This window comes from Bubalus kerabau, chromosome 2 (assembly GCF_029407905.1).
Source record: "Bubalus kerabau isolate K-KA32 ecotype Philippines breed swamp buffalo chromosome 2, PCC_UOA_SB_1v2, whole genome shotgun sequence".
Lineage (NCBI taxonomy): Eukaryota > Metazoa > Chordata > Mammalia > Artiodactyla > Bovidae > Bubalus > Bubalus kerabau.
Window position 1 is genome coordinate 141,935,119 of NC_073625.1, and position 25,853 is coordinate 141,960,971.

General features: G+C 40.7%; 2 protein-coding genes across 3 annotated transcripts in view; one reads left to right on the top strand and one right to left on the bottom strand.

Annotated features, from left to right (window-relative positions):
* Window positions 1-642: 642 nt before the first annotated feature.
* LOC129644486 (uncharacterized) lies at window positions 643-6,631 on the bottom strand. The gene is made up of 3 exons (XM_055570101.1): window positions 6,088-6,631; window positions 4,961-5,163; window positions 643-1,354 (listed from the first exon to the last, which is right to left on the bottom strand). The coding sequence occupies exons 1-3, from the start codon at window positions 6,629-6,631 to the stop codon at window positions 1,208-1,210; spliced, it is 894 nt and encodes a 297-aa protein (XP_055426076.1). The 3' UTR covers window positions 643-1,207.
* Window positions 6,134-25,853, top strand: part of PLD1 (phospholipase D1) — a 227,832-nt gene continuing 208,112 nt past the window's right edge. For both annotated transcript variants that reach the window (XM_055569071.1, XM_055569072.1), the window contains exon 1: window positions 6,134-6,280. The gene's annotated coding sequence lies outside the window, so the exon portion shown is untranslated. The remainder of the gene's footprint in view (window positions 6,281-25,853) is intronic.

Genomic DNA, 25,853 nt, shown 5'->3' on the forward strand with positions numbered 1-25,853 from the left:
AGTCTTGACTGGCTTACAGACTAGACTAAGGCATGAATTTGAAAATGCACCTTCAGTGTGATGAGTTATACAAGTGTGAAAACCTACATCAGCAAGGATTTAGTGTGAGTGTCTATGTGATTACATTTCTACTGAAAATGAAAAGTGATGCAGGCAAATAATAATGCTTTCCAAACCCCTTAGCTGTTAGCAACTTCTTGCCAAGAAAACACTTTCATAATTTTCTGAATGTTCTACAAGATTAGAAGGCACACAAGCAGGGATCCAAATGGCTCCCTTCCTAGGGAGTTATGCCATTCTACTATCATTAAAGAAAACTTTCATAATATCCTTCTATTTCTATTCTTTTATTCTAAATAAAAACATTTGCTGGTATAACAAGCATAGCTTTCTAAATGTAAACTGAACTAAGAAAGTGTAAAACCTAACAAACATTTGTAGAAACATTTTACTTGGAAAACGCAAAGAATACTAATGTGTAATAGAATCTGAAGCTACATGCTTTTGAAACTATAGGTATAATATCTGATTTTAACCGGCACAGAAGTTATGATGTAAAAAGCTAAATTGGTTGTATTTTTGCATCACTGACTCGATGGACATGAGTCTGGGTGAACTCCGGGAGTTGGTGATGGACAGGGAGGCCTGGCGTGCTGTGATTCATGGGGTTGCAAAGAGTAGGACACGATTGAGCGACTGAACTGAACTGAACTGAACTGAGTCAAACTTGATGGGGAAAAACTTGTTTTTAATTTTGAAATGAGAATATGTATGGTGTAGGGATTGGTCTAGAGATGGTAGAACTGAGTTCTACAGGGCAAAAGTACAATAACTCAAATTTATAATTCATAAACAGAGAATTTGCTGAGGTGAAGATTAAAAAATCTTCAGGGAACTCTACTCAATATTCTGTAATAACTTACATGGACAAAGAATCTGAAAAAGAATGAATATATGAATGTATATATCTGAATCACTTTGCAGTACACCTGATATTAACATAATATTGTAAATCAACTATATTCTAATACAATTTTTAAAAATGAACATGAAAAATGCAGCAGTAATGCTACTAATTGGGCTCCACTGATGCTGTCAGTAATTCATTTCCCAAGAAAGTCGATATGGTCAAGAAATAACGAATGTCCTTGATGAAGAAGGCACCTCCTGAACCGTTGATTTTCCTGAATACTGGTTCCTTTCCTGTCTATACTAAGGTGCAGAATCTGACCCCTTCCAACACCTCCATGACTCTCGCTCCATTCTCTCTTTCCTTGGACTGTGGCTTGATCTTCATGCTTCTTCCCTCATCCCCGTGCAGGCTAGTCTCCAGATGGCAGTCAGTGCAGGCCTTCTAAAACAGAAGTTCGATTATGTCACTCTTCAGCCTTAAGCTTTTCATAATCAATTAAGTTTAAATTCAACACATACACATTACTATGTATAAACTAGATAACCAACAAAGACCTACTGTATAGCACAGGAACTATACTCAATGTCTTGTAATAACCTATAAGGGAAAAGAATCTGAAAAAGAATCACTTTGTTGTATACCTGAGACGAACACCACATTGTCAGTTAACTGTACTTCAGTAAATAAAAGGCAGAACGAAACATTAATTCAAACTGCTTCCTCTTAAGAACTTGCTCCCAGTCACCCCTCTGACTACATTTTCTATCACTTTTTTCCCCTGCTCACACCATTCAATTCACCTTTGTCTCCTCACTCTTCACTGAAAATACCAAATATGTTTCTACCTCATGGCCTTCATACAACCTAGACGCTCTGCCTGGATGCTCTTCTTCCATACATCTGTCCGGAAACTTTGCTCTTTTTTTTCTGCTCTGGTGTTACCCGATCAGAGAAGCCTTCTCTGTCAGCCTCCCTCAACCTCATCCTGGAAGTCTTTATCTTTTCCTTTATCTGGGTTTATATTTCTTCATAGTACCTTTCATCTCCTACATATTTCAGTTTGTTCTCCTATAGGAAAACAGAGATTTCACTTGTTTTATTCATATAGTACCCTCTTTTTAACTTAACATTATAAAAACTCTCTACTAAAAGAGTACCTGCAACATAATGGGTTTTATAATGTATGATTAAATGAAAGCTTATACTTGATATTAAGTTTAACAGTTAAAAATACATAGATGTTTGTATAAAACACATTAGCTTTGAAAATGTTAGTTTTTCTTTATTATGTATTCCTAGAGCAATACCTCCTTGACACAACTTTTTTTACTGTGCAATTTACAGATTTTTGGGGGAACTGATTATTGTTATTTTTTATAGTTACTTTAATACAAGTTACTTTAATAAAGTTGCTACAAGTTGTAGCAACCATTGACATACAATTGTGCTAAGCAAATATTCACTCTTTTAAATCATCATGCATGTTTTCTCATTTAATAATCATGATACTATGTATAAATGTACAAATTCATGAAAATGAATACAATTAAAAAACACATAAACACTGAAGATGTAAAAATATTTTAAACAAGTTTGTACACTTCCTTAATGACTGCTGGGGAGTTGAATTTTTTGGGCCTTTGGATATGAAAACAGTTCAAAGGGACTGGCAAAGAGTAACTGAGAAGATTAGCTCTGTTTCAGCTGGGGTTGTAGGCATCAGTGTGGCCCCTTTTTAGAGTCATGTGGTAGCCCACAAACTGACTGTTGTTGGAAGAAATTATGAAATGTATGAATGGTCCACAGGAAGCTAAAATGAAGCTCTAGAGACACAGCTTCTGTATACCGTGACAATGTCCACTCTGTTCCTCATTCTCTCTTGAGATTTTCTGGTACCAACCACTGTTGAGTGCTTTTTTTTTTTTTTTTTAAATTTTAAGCCTTGATAGTCACACTGTTCTCATCTTTCATTCTGTCACTGTTATGATGGCTAAAGTGATTTATGTAAGCAGGTGACGGAGGATAAAATATCCTGTTTCATACTGTTTCCAAAGTACCATGTGTACTATGGTTAGTTAATTAGCATTCATAGCAAATAAGTGAAGTGCTAGATAGGGGACCATTAGGTGGAGGGAATGATGTAGAAGTCACACAGGTTATGTTAGTGAGGATTATCTATAGAAAGGTAAGCAATGGATACAAACTTTTTTTCTCAAAGAAAAAGGCACCAGGGACTCAAAGACTCTAGGTAAGGGTGAGAGACAAGCCTGGAACCAACGTATACAGAGGAAGTGCCAGATGGTTAAAAACAAACAAATCAGGAAGTGGGAAACTGTCTCTGACCGGGTCACCCTGGTTAGGGCGAAGCTGCTGCTGAGGCTGCTCCTGCTTGCGCCCAGTGAGCCCAGCCCCAGACACTCTCTACTCCCTCATTCCTTGGGATTCAGTCCACCTGGCCTGCAGGGTAAATGAAGTGTGGTGGGAAGGGAGAGGAAGGATCTGCCTTTTGCCTTGAAGATCACTGCCTTGTATTGCCCTCTTGCTGAAACTATACACTATAATCATAATAAAATGGAATCATCAGAAAAGATGATGGACACTGGGCATCCCAAAATGACCTAGATGACCTGGATTGCAGTGTACATATAAAATATACCACAAGAGAAAATCTAGGGAAGCACACTAGAATGTAAATTTTATTTATTCTATAAATTATATATATATATAATGTTTCTATTAAGAGTATTAATGCAAATAGCAAGAACAGCAATAGTATCACATAGGAAAAAACAAAAGCCATCAATAGATGCATAGATAAGTAAATAATTAGAATATTCTTCACCACTAAATACTTTTTAAAAAATCTTAGGGATGGTAAAAAAGTACTCAATTTATAAATATTCAGTGAGAAAAATAAGATTCTAAATTGTACAGTATAGTGTTAATTTTGTAACAAATCTTTATGGCAAATAAACAAAAAGAAAATATAACAAAATGTTGATAATGGGTGTGTGTGCAAAGGGGAGATGATAGGTAATTTTAATTTAAAAAATTCTGTAGTCTCCAAAACTTTATATTTTTGTAAAATATAAATGTAAAAATCATAAAATGGGCATATATTGCTTTTATACTGAGAAGAAAAGATAAACTTTGAAGAGTATTTAGAATACCACATGTCTGATTAAAATGTCAAATATGTATACAGATGGATATATATGAGGATTCCTTAGTCATTTTTTTCTTGACATCTCTGAAGATATGCAAAATTTGGAAAAACAGCAACCAACAGTCACTAAATCTCTCAGGACAATAGAATAATCACATGCAGAATCATACTATATATAAAACTTATCTTTGACAGTCCATAGCTTATCTCTAAACAACATATGGCCTTTTTCTATTTTATTCCTCTAGCTCAGGGAAGCAGAAATTCAATTACAGTGAGGGCACTTAATTTTATTTCTAATTATAGTTAATAGAAAAACCTATTGCCAAATGTTTTAATGATGACACTTGTAAATTTTATAGCCTGCCGCTTCTCAATTAAAAGTGTTTGCTATAACTTCTAAGGACAAGCTTGTAAGAGTGCATTACTTGTGTGTATAATACTTATCAAATCATCTGTGACTAATAAAACTTGAGAAAAGGGGAGGAAAGGGTATTCATTTGTTCAATAACATGCTTGTCTTACACTTGCCAAACTCCTCTTAGGCAATACTCTGTATGCTCAGAGGGCCATGTGTTTAACTGTAAAAATCTGTCAGTGTCATACGATTCAAAAGACATCAATCATTTCCGTCAACAAGGGAAGAATGAACGCTGAGTGACTCTTCTATCATTAGGAAAAGATGTGCTCAAGAGGCAAGAACGTAGTCCAGGGAGAGCTAAGCAACTATAGGTTACAGGAAAAACAGAGTTCCAGACAATAATTTCACTTCTCCTCCCCTACTTTGGACTGGAATATTACATTTTTCACTTCATGTGGTTCCATGTGTGCAGTAAGACATTATGTAACTCAGTCTCAGCCTTGCAATATCCACTACGTACTTTAAAGAGGCCATCGTTATTAACAGTCTGGGGTCCATGAAGACGATAGCTTCCTTTGGCTTTGGCAGAAGGCAGCAATTGTGTAATGAGGATGCTGCTGCTGCTGCTGCTAAGTCGCTTCAGTCGCGTCTGACTCTGTGCGACCCCTGAGACGGCAGTCCACCAGGCTCCGCGGTCCCGCCGTCCCTGGGATTCTCCTCTCACTGCATGAAAGTGAAAAGTGAAAGTGAAGTCGCTCAGTCGTGTCCAACTCTTAGCGACCCCATGGACTGCAGCCTACCAGGCTCTTCCATCCTCGGGATTTTCCAAGCAAGAGTACTGGAGTGGGGTGCCATTGCCTTAGGGTGGCCTATACTCAAAGCCATATTCCCAAATGACTGCTAGTCAAGTCACATGACAACTGGTTCTTTTTTTTTTTTTTTTTTTTCTTAAGACTTAATTCTAAGTGGACATCAAAACTGTATTTGGACACTTTCATGGGAGATGGTGAAGGACAGGGAAGCCCGGCATGCTGCAGTCCATGGGGTCGCAAAGGGTCAGACATGACTGAGCAACTGAACAACAATGGGTGGAATGGAATTTTCCATGCTTTACTCTTGATTTATTATTCTATACAAAGATTTCTGAAGTTTGAACTTCAAAGACATCAAGATACAAATTCCCTCTCTGCGTTCTTGATTGGGTGACCTTAAGACTCTGGTTACTTCAGAGTCTTATTTTCCTTGCTTGATAACACATGAAGCCAGGGAGTTGGAAGAAGGCTTATAAATGACGTCAACAAAGATCCCAGTTCTTGTGTCACCTCTGACAAGTTGTTTCACTTTTTGGTTCCTGTTCCCTAGTTGTAAAACAGACCATTTGTGGCTACCAACTGCAGTAGACGAGATTAAGATTATGTAGGCAAAGCTCCTACAACCGTGCCTGCACACTTGGCGGCTCAAGAGTGCCCGATATAATAATAATAATAATAGTAGTAGTAGTAGTAATGCTAGTGAACATGCCCTAGATTGATGCGGTTGCATTATGAAAATTTGAGAGAAAAGAGTCAGAAACACGGACCAGGAAAGAGGTTTAGAGGCCCGAGACCTCCTACCCAGCGGGGGCGTCCAGCCTGCGCGGAGACTTGCCTTGCCGGGCACCGCCTCGCCCCACCCCTGTTAGGCCAGCGCGAATCCCGGCGCGGAGTTCCGGGCGACGGCGCGGTCCCCACTCTGGCCCTGCCTCTTCCCTGCTCCCCTGCCTCCAGCGGTGCCAGCTGCGCCGGAGCCCCGAGAATCCGCCGCCACCGCGCAGGTTCCTGAGGCCGCCCTCACGCCACAGGTAGGAGCCGCGCGGCCGCCGCCGGGGGCGCGCACAGCTCCAGCGGCAGCGGGTTTCCGCCGCGCTCATTTTCCGTCCCTCCTCCCGACGGCCCGTACAGGCCATTCCCCGCCCAACTTGGACGCAGCCTTGGCAGCGGCGTCGGCGGCGGGCACCAGCTCCTTGAGGCCTCGCGGGACCGGTCTCCCTGGCAGCATTCGGGGGCCTCCAGTGCATGCCTTCGGCCCAGATTCCTGCAGAGTCGACGCCGTCAACTTGGGCGCGCACCTTTGCCGGGGCAGGTGGCTCTGGACTGCAGAGCCGCGCTGGCTCCAGGCCGAAGTTGAGGGCGTCTTCTGCAGGTGTATCCATCTAGCTCGCCGCGGGGGCCCCAGTACAAGTGTGTCTGGTGACTCTAGGTCATCTCGCGCCCCTGGAGTTCTCGTGTGCTGTGGGATGACCGAGATGGCGGTGGCGGTGGGACCAGTATCCCAAACCAACCAGGAAGTGCTGTGTTCCGAGGCTGAGCGCCCAGCCCGCCAGATGCACCGTCCTGGGCGTGTGGCCACAGAGCTACCAGCTGTGGCGGCCACGAAGTGATGACGCCGGGGCGGGGCAGGGATAAGGGCGCAAGGACCTGGGTGTGTATAAAGGGGCTCCAGCCTCAGGTTTGTGGGACTTAAGTCTCAGATCCAAGAAAGTGGAGCTTCAAGCCTAGGATAGGATTGTGTGAGGCCCTTCAGAACTTGTAGAGTCAGTCCAGAACTGTCACCACGCCTGTATTTGCTCCTTCTCCTAGTTTCGGATTATTGCCATCTTTACTGTCTTTGTAAAGTACTAAAGGCAAGTAGATTCTTAAGGACCACAAACGTTTCTGCGTTTCATTATCCCTAAGTTTTTCCCCGAAATGAGGAGTTCCCTTACTTTACTTGCCAGGCCTATCGGTTACAGTTTAGACCGCCCTTTGAGTGCTTTCTCGGGGCTTCGGGGAGGCCAGGTATCCCCAGACCTCTGCGCTCTGTTAAATGGCTAACTAAAGGTGGCGCAATGAAAGTGTAAAGAATGAAAATTAATCTATAGCTTGAACTATAAACAGACTCCACAATTACACACTGCCTCTTTGAATAAGATTTTCTTTCAGTATTAAATGTTTTATGATAACATACACGTGAATAGGGCACAGTCTTTTAGCTTGAATTTGAACACAGCCTTTAAATGTTGTTTTAGGATCTTTTCACTAATTGAGCTCCCTGCGTGTCTTCTCAGAATCTAGTATAACTCACAATCCATATGAAACGTGTGAGTAGTTAGGGCTTTGAGAAAGGTGTGTCTTTAACATGTTTGTACCTGATGTTAGAGTACTTGGGAACCACGGCTAGAAGTGCTGTATTTAGGCTTGTTGATTCGCTTACAACCAGGCAGTGGGGGACCCTGCTCCTTGGAAGTTGTCTGATTACTAAATGTGCATTTCTTAATTAAAAATTATTTGTTATAAAATTCATTTACCTTTAACTCTTATAAGGGTTTTCCATGTTATTTTATTTTTATTGTGTTGATACACATAACATAAAATTTTTCATTTAAACCATTTTTTAGTATGTAATTCAGTAGCATTAAGTACTTTCATATTATTGTGCTCCCATCACAACTATCCCTCCACAAAACTCTTTATTTTTTTAGAGTTTTAATAACATTTCAGTGATAATGACTACAATACAAGCTTTAGTTTTCTCACTAAGCGAAGTTTGAGCTCCTTCTCATATTTTTAGAGAAATTCACTTTTAAAGAAGAAAGTTGAAAAGGTTTAACCAGACTGTGTTTAGTAAATTTTATCCCCATCAGGAAAGGCCAATACTTTATTCTGTGAGGATAAACTCCTGTGCTAAGTTGTTTCAATTGTGTCCAACTCTTTGCAACCCTATGGGCTATAGCCCATCAGGCTCCTCTGTCCATGGGATTCTCCAGGCAAGAATACTTGAGTGGGTTGCCCGGCCCTCCTCCAGGGGATCTTCCTGACCCAGGGATTGAACCTCATCTCTTAAGTCTCTTGCATTGGCAGGTGGGTTTTTTACCACCCGGGAAACCCAGAGGATAAGCTTGCTGCTGCTGCTGCTGCTAAGTTGCTTCAGTCATGTTCAACTCTGTGCGACCCCATAGATGGCAGCCCACCAGGCTCCCCCGTCCCTGGGATTCTCCAGACAAGAACACTGGAGTGGGTTGCCATTTCCTTCTCAAATGCATGAAAGTGAAAAGTGAAAGTTAAGTCTCTCAGTCGTGTCCAACTCTTTGCGACCCCATGGACTGCAGCCCACCAGGGAGTTTTTCTGTTTGTTTGTTTTTTGGTCTGTGCCGGTGGCTTGCGGAGTGTTAGTTCCTAGACAAGGGATTGAACCCATCTCCTGAGCAGTGAGAGTGCGGAGTCCTAACCATTGGATGGCCAGGGAATTCCCTAGAGTTGTTGGTAGTTTCCTCTCCTTAATCTCTAACAGAAAGATGAAATTCCTTTGTCTCCTTAGCAGCTCTGTAGCATGTTTCCAAATTATGCTTGAGCTCAGGTTGTGCACCCGTTTAACTAAAAGGAGTTTTGATTGAGCTAGCTCCTAGGTGTAGCAGTTTCCTTTCCACTCTAGATGTTTACTAAACATTGGTGGACTCAGAGGACCCAGTACATAAGATATGACCCTTTAAACTCTTAGTTTGAGTCACTGTGTGCATAAGAGAAGCTGTAGCTGTAAGGACCTGGTTTTATGTTTTAAATTCTTTAAGTCATAGCACCACAAAATAAAATGTATTCTCCCTCCAGGGTGTGGATAAATGTTTTTGCAGGGTTAAAATGGGAAACTCATACCCTAAATTTCTCATAAGCCTGTGACATTTCTGATTAGGAAAGGGATGGTACAAATCCTGTCTCATGCTGTAGTGGAAATGCCTTCCAATGTGTTTCCCTAAATTCACAGGCCAGTGTAAAATCTGTATCCCAGATGTTTTAATGCTGGGTTTTTTAATGAAAGTGTATAGTAGGTGTTTCATAGTGTCATAGCTGATTTTTTTTCCTTTGTGTTGAGAAACTTGCTTAACTTTTTAATTTATTGAACAAACATTCTGTGACAGAATACAAAATGATTTGTGTATTCAATCAACACTTAAAGGTACTTTCTGTGCACCAGACACTATTCTAAGCATTTTACACACATGAGCACATTTTATTCTCAAAACAACCCTGTGAAGTAGGTATGTAATAGTCCTACCAGCCCCTTTTATAGATGAGTCATTGGAGGTACAGCAAGCTAGCCTATGGCAGAGCTGGGATTCCATTGCAGGCATCTTGAACCCAGGGTTTTGGCACTGCTGTCTCATCAGAAAAATATAGCCAGAGACTGCACCCTCCTAACAATTTTTTTCGTATTGTTATATTGCTGTCTTGTCCTTATCCTTAGGGATAAATAACTTGACATAATTGCAATCGAAGTGCAGCTCAGACAACCAATTCAACTCCTTTATATTTCAGCTGGAGAAGGAAATGGCAACCCTCTCCAGTATTCTTGCCTGGGAAATCCCATGGACAGAGGAGCCTGGTGGGCTACAGTCCATGGGGTCGCAAAGAGTGGGACATGACTGAGCAACTTTCACACACACACACACACGCAGACACACACACACACATGCACACACTTTTCACTAGCAGAAATTAAAGTGGAGTGTGGCTTCGTCAGGCTCTGTGAGCACTGAGACAGGGTCCTAGAGACTCTCTGCTGGTCTCCTTGCCTCTTGGTTATGAGGAGTTTTGGACAGGGATCCTGAAAGGGTCTGTGGAGGCCAGGATATGTGTATGGGGAGGCAGTATTTGCCTATCAGAGAGGAAACACTTCTGTATTTTAATAATCATTATGACCATCCCAGAGCTAATCTGCCAAATGAAGCCCTGGGTTTTATCCCAGGTGGACAGAACAGAAGCTTGTGGCTGACCATAAGCCATGGAAAGTCTTTCTGCTTAGGGCCCCAGAACCCCAATTCCTTCCCCAGCCTGTGACCTCAGGCTCCCCTCTGGATGAGAGGAATATTTTATTCTGTACTCAATCATTTTTTTGCACTTTTTGGATCTGGAGTTGGGAACCTTTTGAAAGCCTCTGACGCACAAAAGAAAATCAGCCAAGAGCAACAGGGAAATAAAAATAACTCTGTCTGGTCGGCTCTTTTGTTGAGAGAGGGAGAGACTTCTAAGGGCATAAATTGACAAACTTTATATTAAGGACAGGAAAATCAAAGTTCAGTATTCAACAGTGATTTTTTTTTTTTTTCCAAAGTAGGCTCTTGCAGGCAGAAAGTGAATTTGGATGAAGGAGAATAAGGAATAAACATGGGAAAAGGAAGGTGGTGGAGTGGGAGGGAGAAGCCAGTGCAGAGAGGAACCAGCACAGGGGAAGACAGGGTGCTGAAAGTTTGGTCAGTTCTTTACACAAGCTTGAGGTTCCGTGTGATTCTGCGTAACAATCCCTTTGAAATGTCAAATGTAGATGAAAATGATCTTTTCTTTGGTTTATCTTAAAGTGATTATTTATTTATTATTTTTCTTTTATAACATTATGTAAGTTTCACGTGTACAGCATTCCATTTCTACTTCTGGATACACTGTGCTGTGCTCTGCTGTGCTAAATCCTTTCAGTCATGTCTGACTCTTTGTGACCCTGTGGCCTATAGCCTGCCAGGTTCCTCTGTCCATGGGATTCTCCAGGCAATAGTACTGTAGTGGGTTGTCATGCACTCCTTCAGGGGATCTTCCCAACCCAGGGATCCAACCCACATTTCTTACGTCTCAGGTTCTTTACCACTAGTGCCACCTGGGAAGCCCCTGTATACGCTACAGCCACCAAAATTTTTAGTTACATCTCCATATATTTGATCCCCTTTATCCATTTCACCCTCCCCACCATCCCTCCCGCCCCCCAGCCCTTTCTCTCTAGCAACTCATACTTTGTTCTCTGTATCCATGTGTTTGGTTTGTTTAATTTTTTTTTTTTTTTTTTGCTTTTTAGTTTGTGTTTTATATTTCACAAATGAGTGAAATCATATAGTATTTGTTTTCACTTAACATAATTTCCTCAAGGTCCAGTTATACTGTTCAAAAGGCAGGATTTCATCTTTTTCTTGGCTGAGCAATATTCCATTGTAATTATCACATCTTTTTTTTTTTGAACAGTCATTTATTTTACAAAGTTGTTTAAATCCACTCTTTAGCAATGTTTAAAAGGCATATTTAAAAATGTGTTTTCCAACTTACTAGTGGTCACTAAAGTTAGAGTCACCAGACATTCTCATGGAGTTTCAATATTCCTGGGCCTCCACAGGACTTCTCCATTTGGATCAGTAACATTGTAGCATGAGAGGTTAAACTGTCCACCAGTTAATATTCATGTATAGGAATGCCATGCACCTTTACATTGTCTTCCCACACATGACCTCATTTGCAAGCCAAACAACATTATTGATACTCACATTTACAGATTAGAATGCTAGGCCTCAGAGAAGTGATTGGCCATGTTCATGCATCTAATAATTAATTTCTAATTTGAGGATACCGCATCTTCTTCGTTCATTCATTCATGGGCACTTAGGTTGTCTCCATATCCATTATAAAGAATGCTGTAGTGAACATAGAGGTGCATATATCTTCTTTAATTAGTATTTTTTATTATTTGGCTAACTATGCAGAAATAAGATAGCTGGATCATACAGTAGTTCTAGAATTAATTTTTTGAGGGATCTCCACACTGTTCCCCAAAATGGCTGCCACAATTTACAGTCCCATCAACAATGTATGAAGCTTCCCCTTTCTCCACTTCCTTGCCAGCTTGTTATTTCTTGCCTTTTTGATCATAGCCTTCTAACAGGCATGTGGTGATACCTCATTGTGGCTTTGATTTGGATTTCCATAATAATTAGTGATGTTGAACATTTCTTCGTGTGCCCATTAGCCATCTGTATGTCTTCTTGGAAAAATGTTTATTCATCTCCTCTGCCCATTTTTAAATTGGATTGTTTATTTTTTTGTTGTTGAGTTATATGAGTTCTTTTTATATTTTAGATGTCAACCCTTTATTGAATATATGGTTTGTAAATATCTTCTCCCATTTGGTAGGTTGTCTTTTCATTTTGTTGATAGTTTCCTTTGCTGTTCAGAAACTTTTTAGTTTGATTTAGTCCCACTTGTTCATTTTTACTTTTGCTTCCCTTGCCTGAGGAGACAAATCCAGAAAGATATCGCTAAGACCACTGTCAAAGTGCATACTGCCTATGTTTTCTTCTAGGAGTTTTGTGGTTTCACTTCTTACATTCAAGTCTTTATCTTGAAGTGATCTTATTGTTTCTTAAAACCATTACTAATCAACAAAGCATGTGGACAAAGAGATACCAGGTAACTCTTAACCCCTGCTTGGGGTCGTCATACTAACCTAGTCTATTTTTGTTTACACTCTTTTTTATGAATGGGTATTACATATAGCATGATATTAGAATCACTGGGTTTTCAATTATTTTATCGCTTGTCTTCCCCATGAGAGGCCACTGACTGTGTTTTTTTTCACTTTTGCATCTCCACTGCTCATTGTTGTGTACAATTAGATGTGATCTGAATTGGTGTGATTCATTTTATTCAAAATATGTAAATATTTCCAGAAAAGAAGATTATTATAATGAATGTTTTACTTATTTATATGTTCTGCTGTGCCATTTAACTACTTTCAGAAATAAACTTGTAGAAGGACAGTGGACAGTCTGTGGCATTTTGAATTTGCAGCCAGTTTACTCATTTCATTGGTCTTTTCCTGCAGTATTTTCTACCTGAATTCTGATGAAAGAGTCCTTTGAAATAAGGAGATTGGGGAGGTAGCAGAGGATTGAGGTATGGGTTCCAAAATCATATTATCTTAAGGAAAAAAAGAATCACCTGATAGAATTTTGTAGATGCTAAATATTTCAAAGCTAGGAACATGGAGCAAAGATTTTTTACCCTAACCCCAGTCCCAACCCCAATCTGCCACTGTCTTGTCTGGAAATGTAGGGTGATGGGGCAGTGATGAATCAAAGCAGGTCTTGTAAAGCAGGTAAGGTAAATAACACCAAGGCACAGTTGAGCCCCACAAGTTCCTCACCAGGAGCAATGACCAGAGTCCTTGCCCTAGGAGCCTGAGAGCTAGGATTCAGATCCTGAGGACTCGAGCACCATGTGGCCAGAGACAAGTAACTGAAAAGTCCCCTATACCTTGGTTTCCCTATCTGTAGAATGAGGATAAAAATAATACCTATCTCATAGGATTATTGTGGGGACTGCAGGAAACAATGCCTGTAAAGCATTTAGCCTAGATTCTGGGATTTCCTGGTGCCTCGGTGGTAAAGAATCTGGCTGCCAGTGCAGAGAGGCAGGTTCAGTCCCTGGGTTGGGAAGATCCCCTGGAGAAGGAAATGGCAACTCACTCTAGTATTCTTACCTGGAGCATCCCATGGACAGAAGAGCCTGGTGGGCTATAGTCCATGGGATTGTAAAAGGGTTGGACCCAGCTTAGCAACTAAATAACAACTGGAACATAGAAATGACACAATAAATGTTAGTTCCCCTCTTTCACAAAGCTCTCCCCACTCCATCCCAGAGCTAGCAGGAGTGACACCCCCAAATAGCCAAGCAAATCACTGTGGGAGGAGACATGGAGGTGGGGCCTTATGGGAATATGGACGAGGGAGAAATTAATTTTTCCTGAGAGGAATTCTTGAATAAGTATGGCATTCCATGAGACCCCAGTGATGAGAAGCAATAGGAAAGCTTCAGGCAACAGAGCTACTTACAACTAGGGCTAATGAGCTATATGCCTTTGATAAGCATACTTTTTCGGTATATGTTTTGACATTAGGTAGGAAATTTGATTTTTTCTTAATCTACAAACTTAGGATGGCATTTGGGCTTTGCAGGTGGTGCAGTGGCTTCCCTGGTGGCTCAGCTGGTAAAGAATCTGCCTGCAATGCAGGAGACCAATGGCACAGTGGTTAAGAATCCGCCTGCCAAAAGCAGGAGATGCAAGAGACATCTCTGAATCCCTGGGTGGGGAAGATCCCCTGGAGAAGGAAATAGCAACCCACTCCAGTATTCTTGCTGGAAAATCCCATGGACAGAGGAGCCTGCTGGGCTACAGTCCATGGGGTCACAAAGAATCAGACACCTGTCTGCACGCACACACAGGGTGGCATTTATTTATAGTAGGAGAAGCATGATTTGCCTCTCTTTTCCAACGAGTGTATGTATGGAGGTATATTTTTAAAGTATATTTAGAATTAACAATAGGGTGCACTCTCAAGGGAAGAGTGAACTAGTCCATGCTGTGTTGCAATAACATGCCTCCCATCACGTTCCTTGCCTTCACGTTAAATAGCAGGAGGGCGTCACAGGCTTCGCCAGCTTTCTAGGGGTGTGGGTAACACATATCTGCATGAATCATGGATGGAAGTGTAGACTGTGTGTCAGTAACCTACACCAGCCATTTTCACACTTGAAGGAAAAAATTGTTGTTACTGTCTCCCGCCCTGCCCCTAAGAACCACTTTTCTGAATGAACTCTTCTGTGAAATCCCAGTATGTAAAACACCCTAAGCACAGCCGTTCCTGAGGATTCCTAGATGGGGCCAGTGAACCAGCTGTGTCCTCCCATCTCCCTCCCTGCCCACATCCTGGCAAAGGCAGCTGCCCCTTAGCAGCTGGAACCGTGGGGCACCTCGGAGCAGATGTGAAAGCATTGCTGTACGTCTGTTGGAGGGAAGAGAAGACGAAGGCCTGAAGAGGGGAAGGAAAGGAAAGGCAGTGGACTGTTTTTCGTTTTTTTTTCAGAAGCTTTTGCCAGTGGTGCGCTGGAACTGACATGCTGAGAGCTGGTTTTAAATTTTCAGGAATTTCATGAGCCAGTTGTTAAACATGCCATTATGAAACAACAGATTGCCTAAGTTTGGGTTTTAAACTTATATTAAATGCATTATATTGAAAACAAAAGTAGTGTCTCGAGTTTGGAGATGTGGTTGGAGGTAAAGGAGTACCCCAAGTTATGCAATGTTCTTAACTATCTTCTCCTATTAGCTAGTATAATTGTGGTTTCATACTTTTTTTTTATCTCAGCTGCATCCACTTTATATTTTTTCTTCCCAACTTGTATAAGATTTCTTTCTTTCTTTTTTTTTTTTTTGTTTAATTGCATTAAATATGACATCTATCATGGTGTTGAATACAGCCGGGAAGGTCCCTGGATGAGGGCATGGCAACCCACTCCATTATTCTTGTCTTGAGAATCCCATGGACACAGGAGCCTGGCGGGCTACAGTCTATGGGGTTGCAAAGAGTTGAACTCAACTGAAGTGACATAGCACGCATGCATGCGTGATCAGTAATAGCAGACAATCTTTTTTCCTATTCCTAGGAGAAAACTTTCAACTTCTCCTTAAATGATATTTGCTATACATTTTTAAGTTAATCTTTATTAGACTATAAAATTTTACTTCCCTTTTTCTTTTCTATGAATTTTATAAATTATGAGTGGACATATAGTTAAACCAAGTGCGTTTTCCCTTAACTGCATTCACTTTAATCCTTGATTCTATTTGTCTGTAGAAATAGGATTCTTCAGACTCAGCTTTCTCCTTCAGGGCAAGCTTGCCCTCTCCTCACTCCCAGTCAGTCATTCTAAGGTCTGGCTAAACAAAATCACTGGGAGCTTGATTAAAATCAGAGGCCCAGGTTCTGTCATGTACCTACTAAATTGGGTTTCTTGGCGGGGGCGGGGGGCAACTCGGTGCAGTGTAGTGTGAGTTCCTTTGGGATTCTGATGATCCTCCCATGTACCTGCTTGGCCCCTGCGGGCACTTGCTGCCCAGCCCTGGGGCCTCCATGTGCCCGGTGTAGTGTCAAGTCATTTGGGCTACTGGACCCGGGCCACATTGCCCGAGAGTCTCGACTTTTATGTTTGGCCTCAAATTCTCTTCCTGTGAGACAACTTTCAGAGTCTGCCTCTTGGCCCCATGAACCTGTTTCTCAGATAAGGGCCTGACTCCCTGAGCTCAGATCTGTTGGGGCCTAGATTCTCACCTAAGGACACAGCTCTGCATGGTACTTGGAGACTAGCAGGGAAGTCAACTGTGCTAGGTTTGTTCCCACGTTAGCCTCAGTTTTCATCTTTCTGAACTACAGTTGCCCATCTCTGGGGATGGTCGGTGGGGGGAGTTCTGTTTCTGGAGCATGCCAACCTGGTTCCACTTCAGGGCTTTGCATTGTGCCATTCCCTCTGCCAGAAACAGCCTTCTCCCGAATCTTTGCGTGGCGTGCATCTTTTTGACATTTGGGTCAATGACGAAAGGTTCAAATATCACCTCTCTGAAACGTCTTTCCCTGACCATCAAATCTGCCTCCCTGCCCAGTCTGCATTACCTTGCTCATAGCCTCATTGTCCTAGCTATTCCTGTGGGTGGTTTTCACCCCGGCACTGATCACTATGAGTTTTTCCTCACGTCTTAAATACTGAGTTTTCTACATATGAACATAAGCTCCATGAGAGCTGGCATTTGCCTGGCATGTAGTAGATGCTCACTAATTGTAAAATGAATGCCTCTCTGAACTACTGTGTGAGTACGTGATGTTAGTGTGAACCCTGAGTTCCCAGGTGATTCATCGGTTCTTGTTATCACTCTTTCCTGATTCCACAGATGTTACCTTTAGGACAGTGATGCATTGCTGAGATATTAGTGCCATTTGGAACAAGGGCCACTCTCAACCAATGGGAAATAAAATCTGTAGCCCTGTATATGAATGTTTCCTTTCATATGCAGAGAGCGTGTAAGGGTTGATTCAGCTGTAGCTGTTTGTCCTGTGGGTGATTAATCTGTGATAAAATGGATCAATTAAACATGAAAGTAGTGTAAAATAAACCTGATAGATTTGGGGAAATTCCTGTTTTCCTCCCTCTTTGAGTTCTATTGGGGTGGTGTTGGGTGGGGTGATGGGGTAAGAGGGCTATACGTCACTCTGTAAGACTCAGGAGTCCAGAAGGGCATGTTGGAGAGGTTTGTCCTATCTAACGTCACAGGGAACAGACTTGACTAATGAGGAAGTAAGTTTTACAGATCTGTGGCCAAGGAAGGCCAGTAGGGCTGGTGGTGAAGGCCATCACCTTGTGTTTGCTGCTCACACTGGTGCTGTAAGTTCGTCAGTGGTCTTTTGATGCCAACAGAGTCCTCCGCATGTGCTTGTGCAGCGAAGATGTGGTTCCGCCCACACAGAGCTTGTGGTCTAATGCAGTCAGTTAAAGGCTGGACTGAGTCGTGCAGCACAGTGCTGCTAGGCTGCCTACGTGGGCTGGTGTTTTGTTACGATAACACATCCCAGTTTTTCATGATAGTGATTTCAGTCTGCTCTAGGATTGGAGCAGCAGCTAGGGTAACAGATGCAGAGAGCAAAGCTCTGAACTTCTCTAAGCTTCGCTTTCCATAAAAGTATCTCATTTGAAAAAAGCATGATTTTGTATACTTATTTTTTTAAAAGTAAACTTTGTGTTTCAGATTCATAGAAAAGTTTCAAGGATGGTGAAGTGAAAAAGTCAGAGTGTTGGTTGCTCAGTGTTTGACTCTTTGTGAGCCTATGACTGTATCTCACCAGGCTCTTCTGTCCATGGAATTCTCCAGGCAAGAATGCTGGAGTGGGTTTCCATTCCCTTCTTCAGGAGATCTTTCTGACCCAGGGATTGAACCCAGGTCTCCTGTTTTGCAGGAAGATTCTTAACCATCTGAGCCAGATGGTTAATTAGGGAAGCCCAAGAATACTGGAGTGGCTAGCCATTTTGAGGATGGTATACATGGGTAAACTATGGTTTCCTCTCATTAACATCTTATATTGGGGTGGCACTTTTGTAATAATTAGTGAATCAATACTAATGTATTGTTATTAAAGTCCATACTTTATTCAGATTTCCCCAGTTTTCTCTAATGTCCTTTTTCTATTCCAGGATCCCATCCAGAATACCATGTTACATTTAGTTGTCATGTCTCCTTAGGTTCCTCTGGGCTATGATATTTACTCAGATTTCCCATGTTTTTGATGACCTTGATGTTTAAAGGGTTACTGGTTAGGCATCCCATAGGTGTCTTGTGGTGGTTGTTGTTTAGTCACTAACTCGTGTGTAACGCTTTTGTGACCCCATGGATTGTAGCCTCCTCTGTAGCCTGCCAGGCTCCTCTGTCCATGGGATCTCCCCAGCAAGAATACTGGAGTGGGTCACCGTTTCATTTTCCAGGGCATCTTCCCAACCTAGGGATTGAATCTGGGTCTCCTGCCTTGCAGGCAGATTCTTTACTGCTGAGCCTCCAGGGAAGTCCAAAGGTTTCTTGTCGACTGTCCCTCAATTAGAATGTTTATGATGTTTTTCTCATGATTACATTGGAGAGGAAGACCACAAAAGTGGTCTCATTACATTGCATCAAGGATACACAGTGTCATCATGACTTACTGCTACTGGTGTTCACTTTAATCACCTTGCAAGGGAGTGTTTGGAAGGTTTCTTCACTATGGAGTTGCTCCCCTATTCCCACACAATACTGTACTCTTTGGAAGGAAGTCACTCTGCACAACCCATACTATTGAGATAGGGAGTTATGTTCCACCTCTTAGGGGAGGGACAAGTAGCTGCATAAATGATTTTAAATTCTTCTGTATGGAAGATGTGTCTTTTCATCCTCATCTCACCTATTTATTTATTCAATTATTTATTTATCTCAGTGTGGACTCATGGTATTTGTTTAAAGCTGTGGATTATAACCCCATACCATGTTATTTACTTATATTTGGCTTTTTAAAGATTTTATTCAAACAAAAACATTCTACTGTTTTAAAATGTTAGAAAACTATTGTTCATATATATAGTTATATATATATTATGTTATTATATATAACATTATATATATATATATCTTTCCTCTTTTTCCTTTAAATACCCTATTTATGCATTTATTATTTGGAGCAATAAAAGGCAAATTACCAGTTAGGATTTGATCATGGTTTTTTTTTTTTCATTATTTTTTGCAGGAGTGAAATTAAGATATAAATATTTATGTGTTTGGGGGGATGGTAGAGGTCAAAGGCATTTCTTTCCCCCATTGTATACTGAGTTTGCATTCACTACTTTCAATTATTGCTGAAATAAATGTCCATCATCTATATGGACATTTATAGTCAGCTCTTTCCTAAAACTCCTTAGGAAGTATAGAAATTTAGGAACAATTTTTGTCTTTTTTTATTTTCTTCAGATTTTTCTTAATTAAATACTGCTGCTGCTACTGCTGCTAAGTCACTTCAGTCGTGTCCGACTCTGTGCGACCCCATAGACGGCAGCCCACCAGGCTCCCCTGTCCCTTGGATTCTCCAGGCAAGAACACTGGAGTGGGTTGCCATTTCCTTCTTCAATGCATGAAAGTGAAAATTGAAAGGGAAGTCGCTCAGTCCTGTCCGACCCTCAGTGACCCCATGGACTGCAGCCTACCAGGCTCCTCCATCCATGGGATTTTCCAGGCAAGAGTACTGGAGTGGGGTGCCATTGCCTTCTCCAATTAAATGCTACTCAATGCATTGTTCTCATTCAACGGTGAATTTGTTACAGAAATCCCCATGGCAGTCCTCCCTGCTTTCTGTTTCCCACAACCAGTCTCCTATGTGTAGGTTTTTTTCTCTACTAAACCACATGATTAAACTCTTGTTTTTGTTTTTCAGTAGCTCAGTCAAGTCTGACTTGTTGCAACCACATGGATTGAAGCACACCAGCTTCCCTGTACTTAACTATCTCCTGGAGTTTGCTAAAAGTTACGTCCTTTGAATCGGTGATGCCATCCAACCATCTCATCCTCTGTTGTCCCTTTCTCCTCCTGCCTTCAATCTTTTTCAGCATCAGGGTCTTTTCCAGTGTGTTGTCTCTTTGCATAAGGTGGCCAAGTACTGGAGCTTCAGCTTCAGCATCAACCCTTTCAATGAATATTCAGGGTCGATTTCCTAATTTAGGATTGCCTGAATTGATCTCCTTGCAGTCCACTGGACTCTCAAAGAGTCTTCTCCAACACCATAGTTCAAAAGCATCAATTCTTCAGCACTTAACCTTCTTTATAGTCCAACTCTCACATCCAAACATGACTACTGGAAAAAACATAGCTTTGACTATACAGACCTCTGTTGGCAAAGTAATGTCTCTACTTTTTAATACGCTGTCTAGGCTTGTCATAGCTTTTCTTCCAAGGAACAAGCGTCTTTTAATTTCATGGCTGCGGTCACCATCTGTAGTGATTTTGTAGTGCAAGAAAATAAAGTGTGTCGCTGTTTCCATTGTTTCCCCATCTGTTGGCCATGAAGTGATGGGACCGGATGCCATGATCTTAGTATGTAAATATAAATATCATTTATATATAAATTTCACCTCTTTTTAAAGCACCTAAAAGTCTAACATATAGCAGATCCCAACATGCTTATTGGAGTGGCTTGAAATAGAGGGAATAATCCTAAAATTATTTCATTCCCTTTACTCTTCAATATTTTTGATTTTCTCTTGTATTTCATTAATAACTTTTGTTCTACAATCCAGTGCTTTTTGGTGTTCTTATTTCTGTGCCAGTTCACACACACAGATATACTTTAGGGAGTGGTTTTAGTCACAGGCCAATTCTATTTTTTTTTTCTTTTTAATTGAAGTTGTGGGTTGTTGTTGTTTAGTTGTTCAGTCCTATCCGACTCTCTTTGCGACCCCATATACTACAGCACGCCAGGCTTGCCTGTCATTCACTATCTCTCTGAGTTTGCTCAAACTTACGTCCTTTGACTCAGTGATGCCATCCAGCCATTTCAACCTCTGTTGTCCCCTTCTCCTCCTGCCTTCAATCTTTCCCAGCATCAGGGTCTTTTCCAATGAGTTGGCTCTTTGCATCAGGTGGCTAAAGTATTGGAATTTCAACTTCAGCATCAGTCCTCCCAATGAATATTCAGGATTAATTTCCTTTAAGATGGACTGGTTGGATCTCCTTGCAGTCCAGGGGATTCTCAGAAGTCTCCTTTAACACCTCAGTTCAAAAGCATCAGTTCTTCAGCACTCAGCCTTCTTTATGGTCCAACTCTCACATCCATACAAGACTACTGGGAAAACCATAGCTTTGACTATATCGACCTTTGTCGGCAAGGTAATGTCTCTACTTTTTAATATGCTGTCTAGGTTGGTCTTAGCTTTTCTTCCAAGGAGCAAGCGTCTTTTAATTTCATGGCTGCAGTCACTATCTGCAGTGATTTTGGAGCCCCAAAAATTAAAGTCTGACACTGTTCCCCATTGTTTCCCCAACTATTTGCCATAAAGTGATGGGACCTGATGCTATGATCTTCGTTTTTTTTTTTTTTTTAATTTTATTTTATTTTTAAACTTTACATAATTGTATTAGTTTTGCCAAATATCAAAATGAATCTGCCACAGGTATACATGTGTTCCCCACCCTGAATCCTCCTCCCTCCTCCCTTCCCATACCATCCCTCTGGGTCGTCCCAGTGCACTAACCCCAAGCATCCAGTATCGTGCATCGAACCTGGACTGGCAACTCGTTTCATACATGGTATTTTACATGTTTCAATGCCATTCTCCCAGATCTTCCCACCCTCACCCTCTCCCACAGAGTCCATAAGACTGTTCTATACATCAGTGTCTCTTTTGCTGTCTCGTACACAGGGTTATTGTTACCATCTTTCTAAATTCCATATATATGCGTTAGTATACTGTATTGGTGTTTTTCTTTCTGGCTCACTTCACTCTGTATAATAGGCTCCAGTTTCATCCACCTCATTAGAACTGATTCAAATGTATTCTTTTTAATGGCTGAGTAATACTCCATTGTGTATATGTACCACTGCTTTCTTATCCATTCATCTGCTGATGGACATCTAGGTTGCTTCCATGTCCTGGCTATTATAAACAGTGCTGCGATGAACATTGGGGTACACGTGTCTCTTTTCCTTCTGGTTTCCTCAGTGTGTATGCCCAGCAGTGGGATTGCTGGATCATAAGGCAGTTCTATTTCCAGTTTTTTAAGGAATCTCCACACTGTTCTCCATAGTGGCTGTACTAGTTTGCATTTCCACCAACAGTGTAAGAGGGTTCCCTTTTCTCCACACCCTCTCCAGCATTTATTACTTGTAGACTTTTGGATCACAGCCATTCTGACTGTTGTGAAATGGTACCTCATTGTGGTTTTGATTTGCATTTCTCTGATAATGAGTGATGTTGAGCATCTTTTCATGTGTTTGTTAGCCATCTGTATGTCTTCTTTGGAGAAATGTCTATTTAGTTCTTTGGCCCATTTTTTGATTGGGTCATTTATTTTTCTGGAGTTGAGCTGTAGGAGTTGCTTGTATATTTTTGAGATTAGTTGTTTGTCAGTTGCTTCATTTGCTATTATTTTCTCCCATTCTGAAGGCTGTCTTTTCACCTTGCTAATAGTTTCCTTTGATGTGCAGAAGCTTTTAAGGTTAATTAGGTCCCATTTGTTTATTTTTGCTTTTATTTCCAATCTTCTGGGAGGTGGGTCATAGAGGATCCTGCTGTGATGTATGTCAGAGAGTGTTTGCCTATGTTCTCCTCTAGGAGTTTTATAGTTTCTAGTCTTACGTTTAGATCTTTAATCCATTTTGAGTTTATTTTTGTGTATGGTGTTAGAAAGTGTTCTAGTTTCATTCTTTTACAAGTGGTTGACTACATTTCCCAGCACCACTTGTTAAAGAGATTGTCTTTAATCCATTGTATATTCTTGCCTCCTTTGTCAAAGATAAGGTGTCCATATGTGCGTGGATTTATCTCTGGGCTTTCTATTTTGTTCCATTGATCTATATTTCTGTCTTTGTGCCAGTACCATACTGTCTTGATAACTGTGGCTTTGTAGTAGAGCCTGAAGTCAGGTAGGTTGATTCCTCCAGTTCCATTCTTCTTTCTCAAGATCGCTTTGGCTATTTGAGGTTTTTTGTATTTCCATACAAATTGTGAAATTATTTGTTCTAGCTCTGTGAAGAATACTGTTCGTAGCTTGATAGGGATTGCATTGAATCTATAAATTGCTTTGGGTAGTATACTCATTTTCACTATATTGATTCTTCTGATCCATGAACATGGTATATTTCTCCATCTATTAGTGTCCTCTTTGATTTCTTTCACTAGTGTTTTATAGTTTTCTATATATAGGTCTTTAGTTTCTTTAGGTAGATATATTCCTAAGTATTTTCTTCTTTCCGTTGCAATGGTGAATGGAATTGTTTCCTTAATTTCTCTTTCTGTTTTCTCATTATTAGTGTATAGGAATGCAAGGGATTTCTGTGTGTTGATTTTATATCCTGCAACTTTACTATAGTCATTGATTAGTTCTAGTAATTTTCTGGTGGAGTCTTTAGGGTTTTCTATGTAGAGGATCATGTCATCTGCAAATAGTGAGAGTTTTACTTCTTCTTTTCCAATTTGGATTCCTTTTATTTCTTTTTCTGTTCTGATTGCTGTGGCCAAAACTTCCAAAACTATGTTGAATAGTAATGGTGAAAGTGGGCACCCTTGTCTTGTTCCTGACTTTAGAGGAAATGCTTTCAATTTTTCACCATTGAGGATAATGTTTGCTGTGGGTTTGTCATATATAGCTTTTATTATGTTGAGGTATGTTCCTTCTATTCCTGCTTTCTGGCGAGTTTTTATCATAAATGGATGTTGAATTTTGCCAAAGGCTTTCTCTGCATCTATTGACATAATCATATGGTTTTTATTTTTCAGTTTGTTAATGTGGTGTATTACATTGATTGATTTGCAGATATTGAAGAATCCTTGCATCCCTGGGATAAAGCCCACTTGGTCATGGTGTATGATCTTTTTAATGTGTTGTTGGATTCTGATTGCTAGAATTTTGTTAAGGAGTTTTGCATCTATGTTCATCAGTGATATTGGCCTGTAGTTTTCTTTTTTTATGGGATCTTTGTCAGGTTTTGGTATTAGGGTGATGGTGGCCTCACAGAATGAGTTTGGAAATTTACCTTCCTCTGCAATTTTCTGGAAGAGTTTGAGCAGGATAGGTGTTAGCTCTTCTCTAAATTTTTGGTAGAATTCAGCTGTGAAGCCTTCTGGACCTGGGCTTTTGTTTGCTGGAAGATTTTTGATTACAGTTTCAATTTCCATGCTTGTGATGGGTCTGTTAAGATTTTCTATTTCTTCCTGGTCGAGTTTTGAAAAGTTGTACTTTTCTAAGAATTTGTCCATTTCTTCCACGTTTCCATTTTATTGGCATATAATTGTTGATAGTAGTCTCTTATGATCCTTTGTATTTCTGTGTTGTCTGTTGTGATCTCTCCATTTTCATTTCTAATTTTATTGATTTGATTTTTCTCCCTTTGTTTCTTGATGAGTCTGGCTAATGGTTTGTCAATTTTATTTATCCTTTCAAAGAACCAGCTTTTGGTTTTGTTGATTTTTGCTATGGTCTCTTTTGTTTCTTTTGCATTTATTTCTGCTCTAATTTTTATGATTTCTTTCCTTCTACTAATCCTGGGGTTCTTCATTTCTTCCTTTTCTAGTTGCTTTAGGTGTAGAATTAGGTTATTTATTTGACTTTTTTCTTGTTTCTTGAGGTGTGCCTGTATTGCTATGAACTTTCCCCTTAGGACTGCTTTTACCGTGTCCCACAGGTTTTGGGTTGTTGTGTTTTCATTTGATCTTCATTTTTTGAATGTTGTGTTTTAAGCTAACTTTTTCACTCTGCTTTCACATTCATCAAGAGGCTCTTTGGTTCCTCTTCACTTTCTGCCATAAGGGTGGTGTCATCTGCGTATCTGAGGTTATTGATACTTCTCCCAGCAATCTTGATTCCAGTTTGTACTTATTCTAGCCTGGCATTTTGCATGATGTTAAATAAGTTAAATAAGCATATAAGTTAAATAGGCAGGGTGACATATAAGTTAAATAAGCAGGGTGACAATATATATAGCTTTGATGTACTCCTTTCCCAATTTTGAACCAGTTTGTTATTCATGTCCATTTCTAACTGTTGTTTCTTGACCTGCATACAGGTTTCTCAGGAGACAAAGAAGTTGTGGGCAGACAATTTTTAAATGAAGTTGTGGGTAGACAGTTATACTCAGAGATCAGATGACCTGACCATTTGGTCCAGAAAGATGCTTCTAAGTCAAATGTTGGTGGCTCAGTGGGCAGTCAGTTCCACATGCAGCCCTAGTGTTCTGATACCCCACTGAGGACTCAGTACTCCTTTAAGAAGTGTGAGACCCATCCCAGTGAAACTGCAGAAATGTGTCTCAGTTAATGGGGGCTCCAGGGTGCTCTGATTCTTCATGTCTCAGCACAGAAAGAATTCAGCAAGAGGCAAAGTGAGAGACAAGAAGTGATTTATTAGAATAGGGTACTTGTGAGACTTATGAGCGGGTGGACAAGAAAGTGTCATGCCCAGATCTTAGTGGGCTATGCTTTTATAATCAAAGGAAAGTGGAGAGGGGGAGAAGACCACCTTCTTCCTCATTCTTGAGC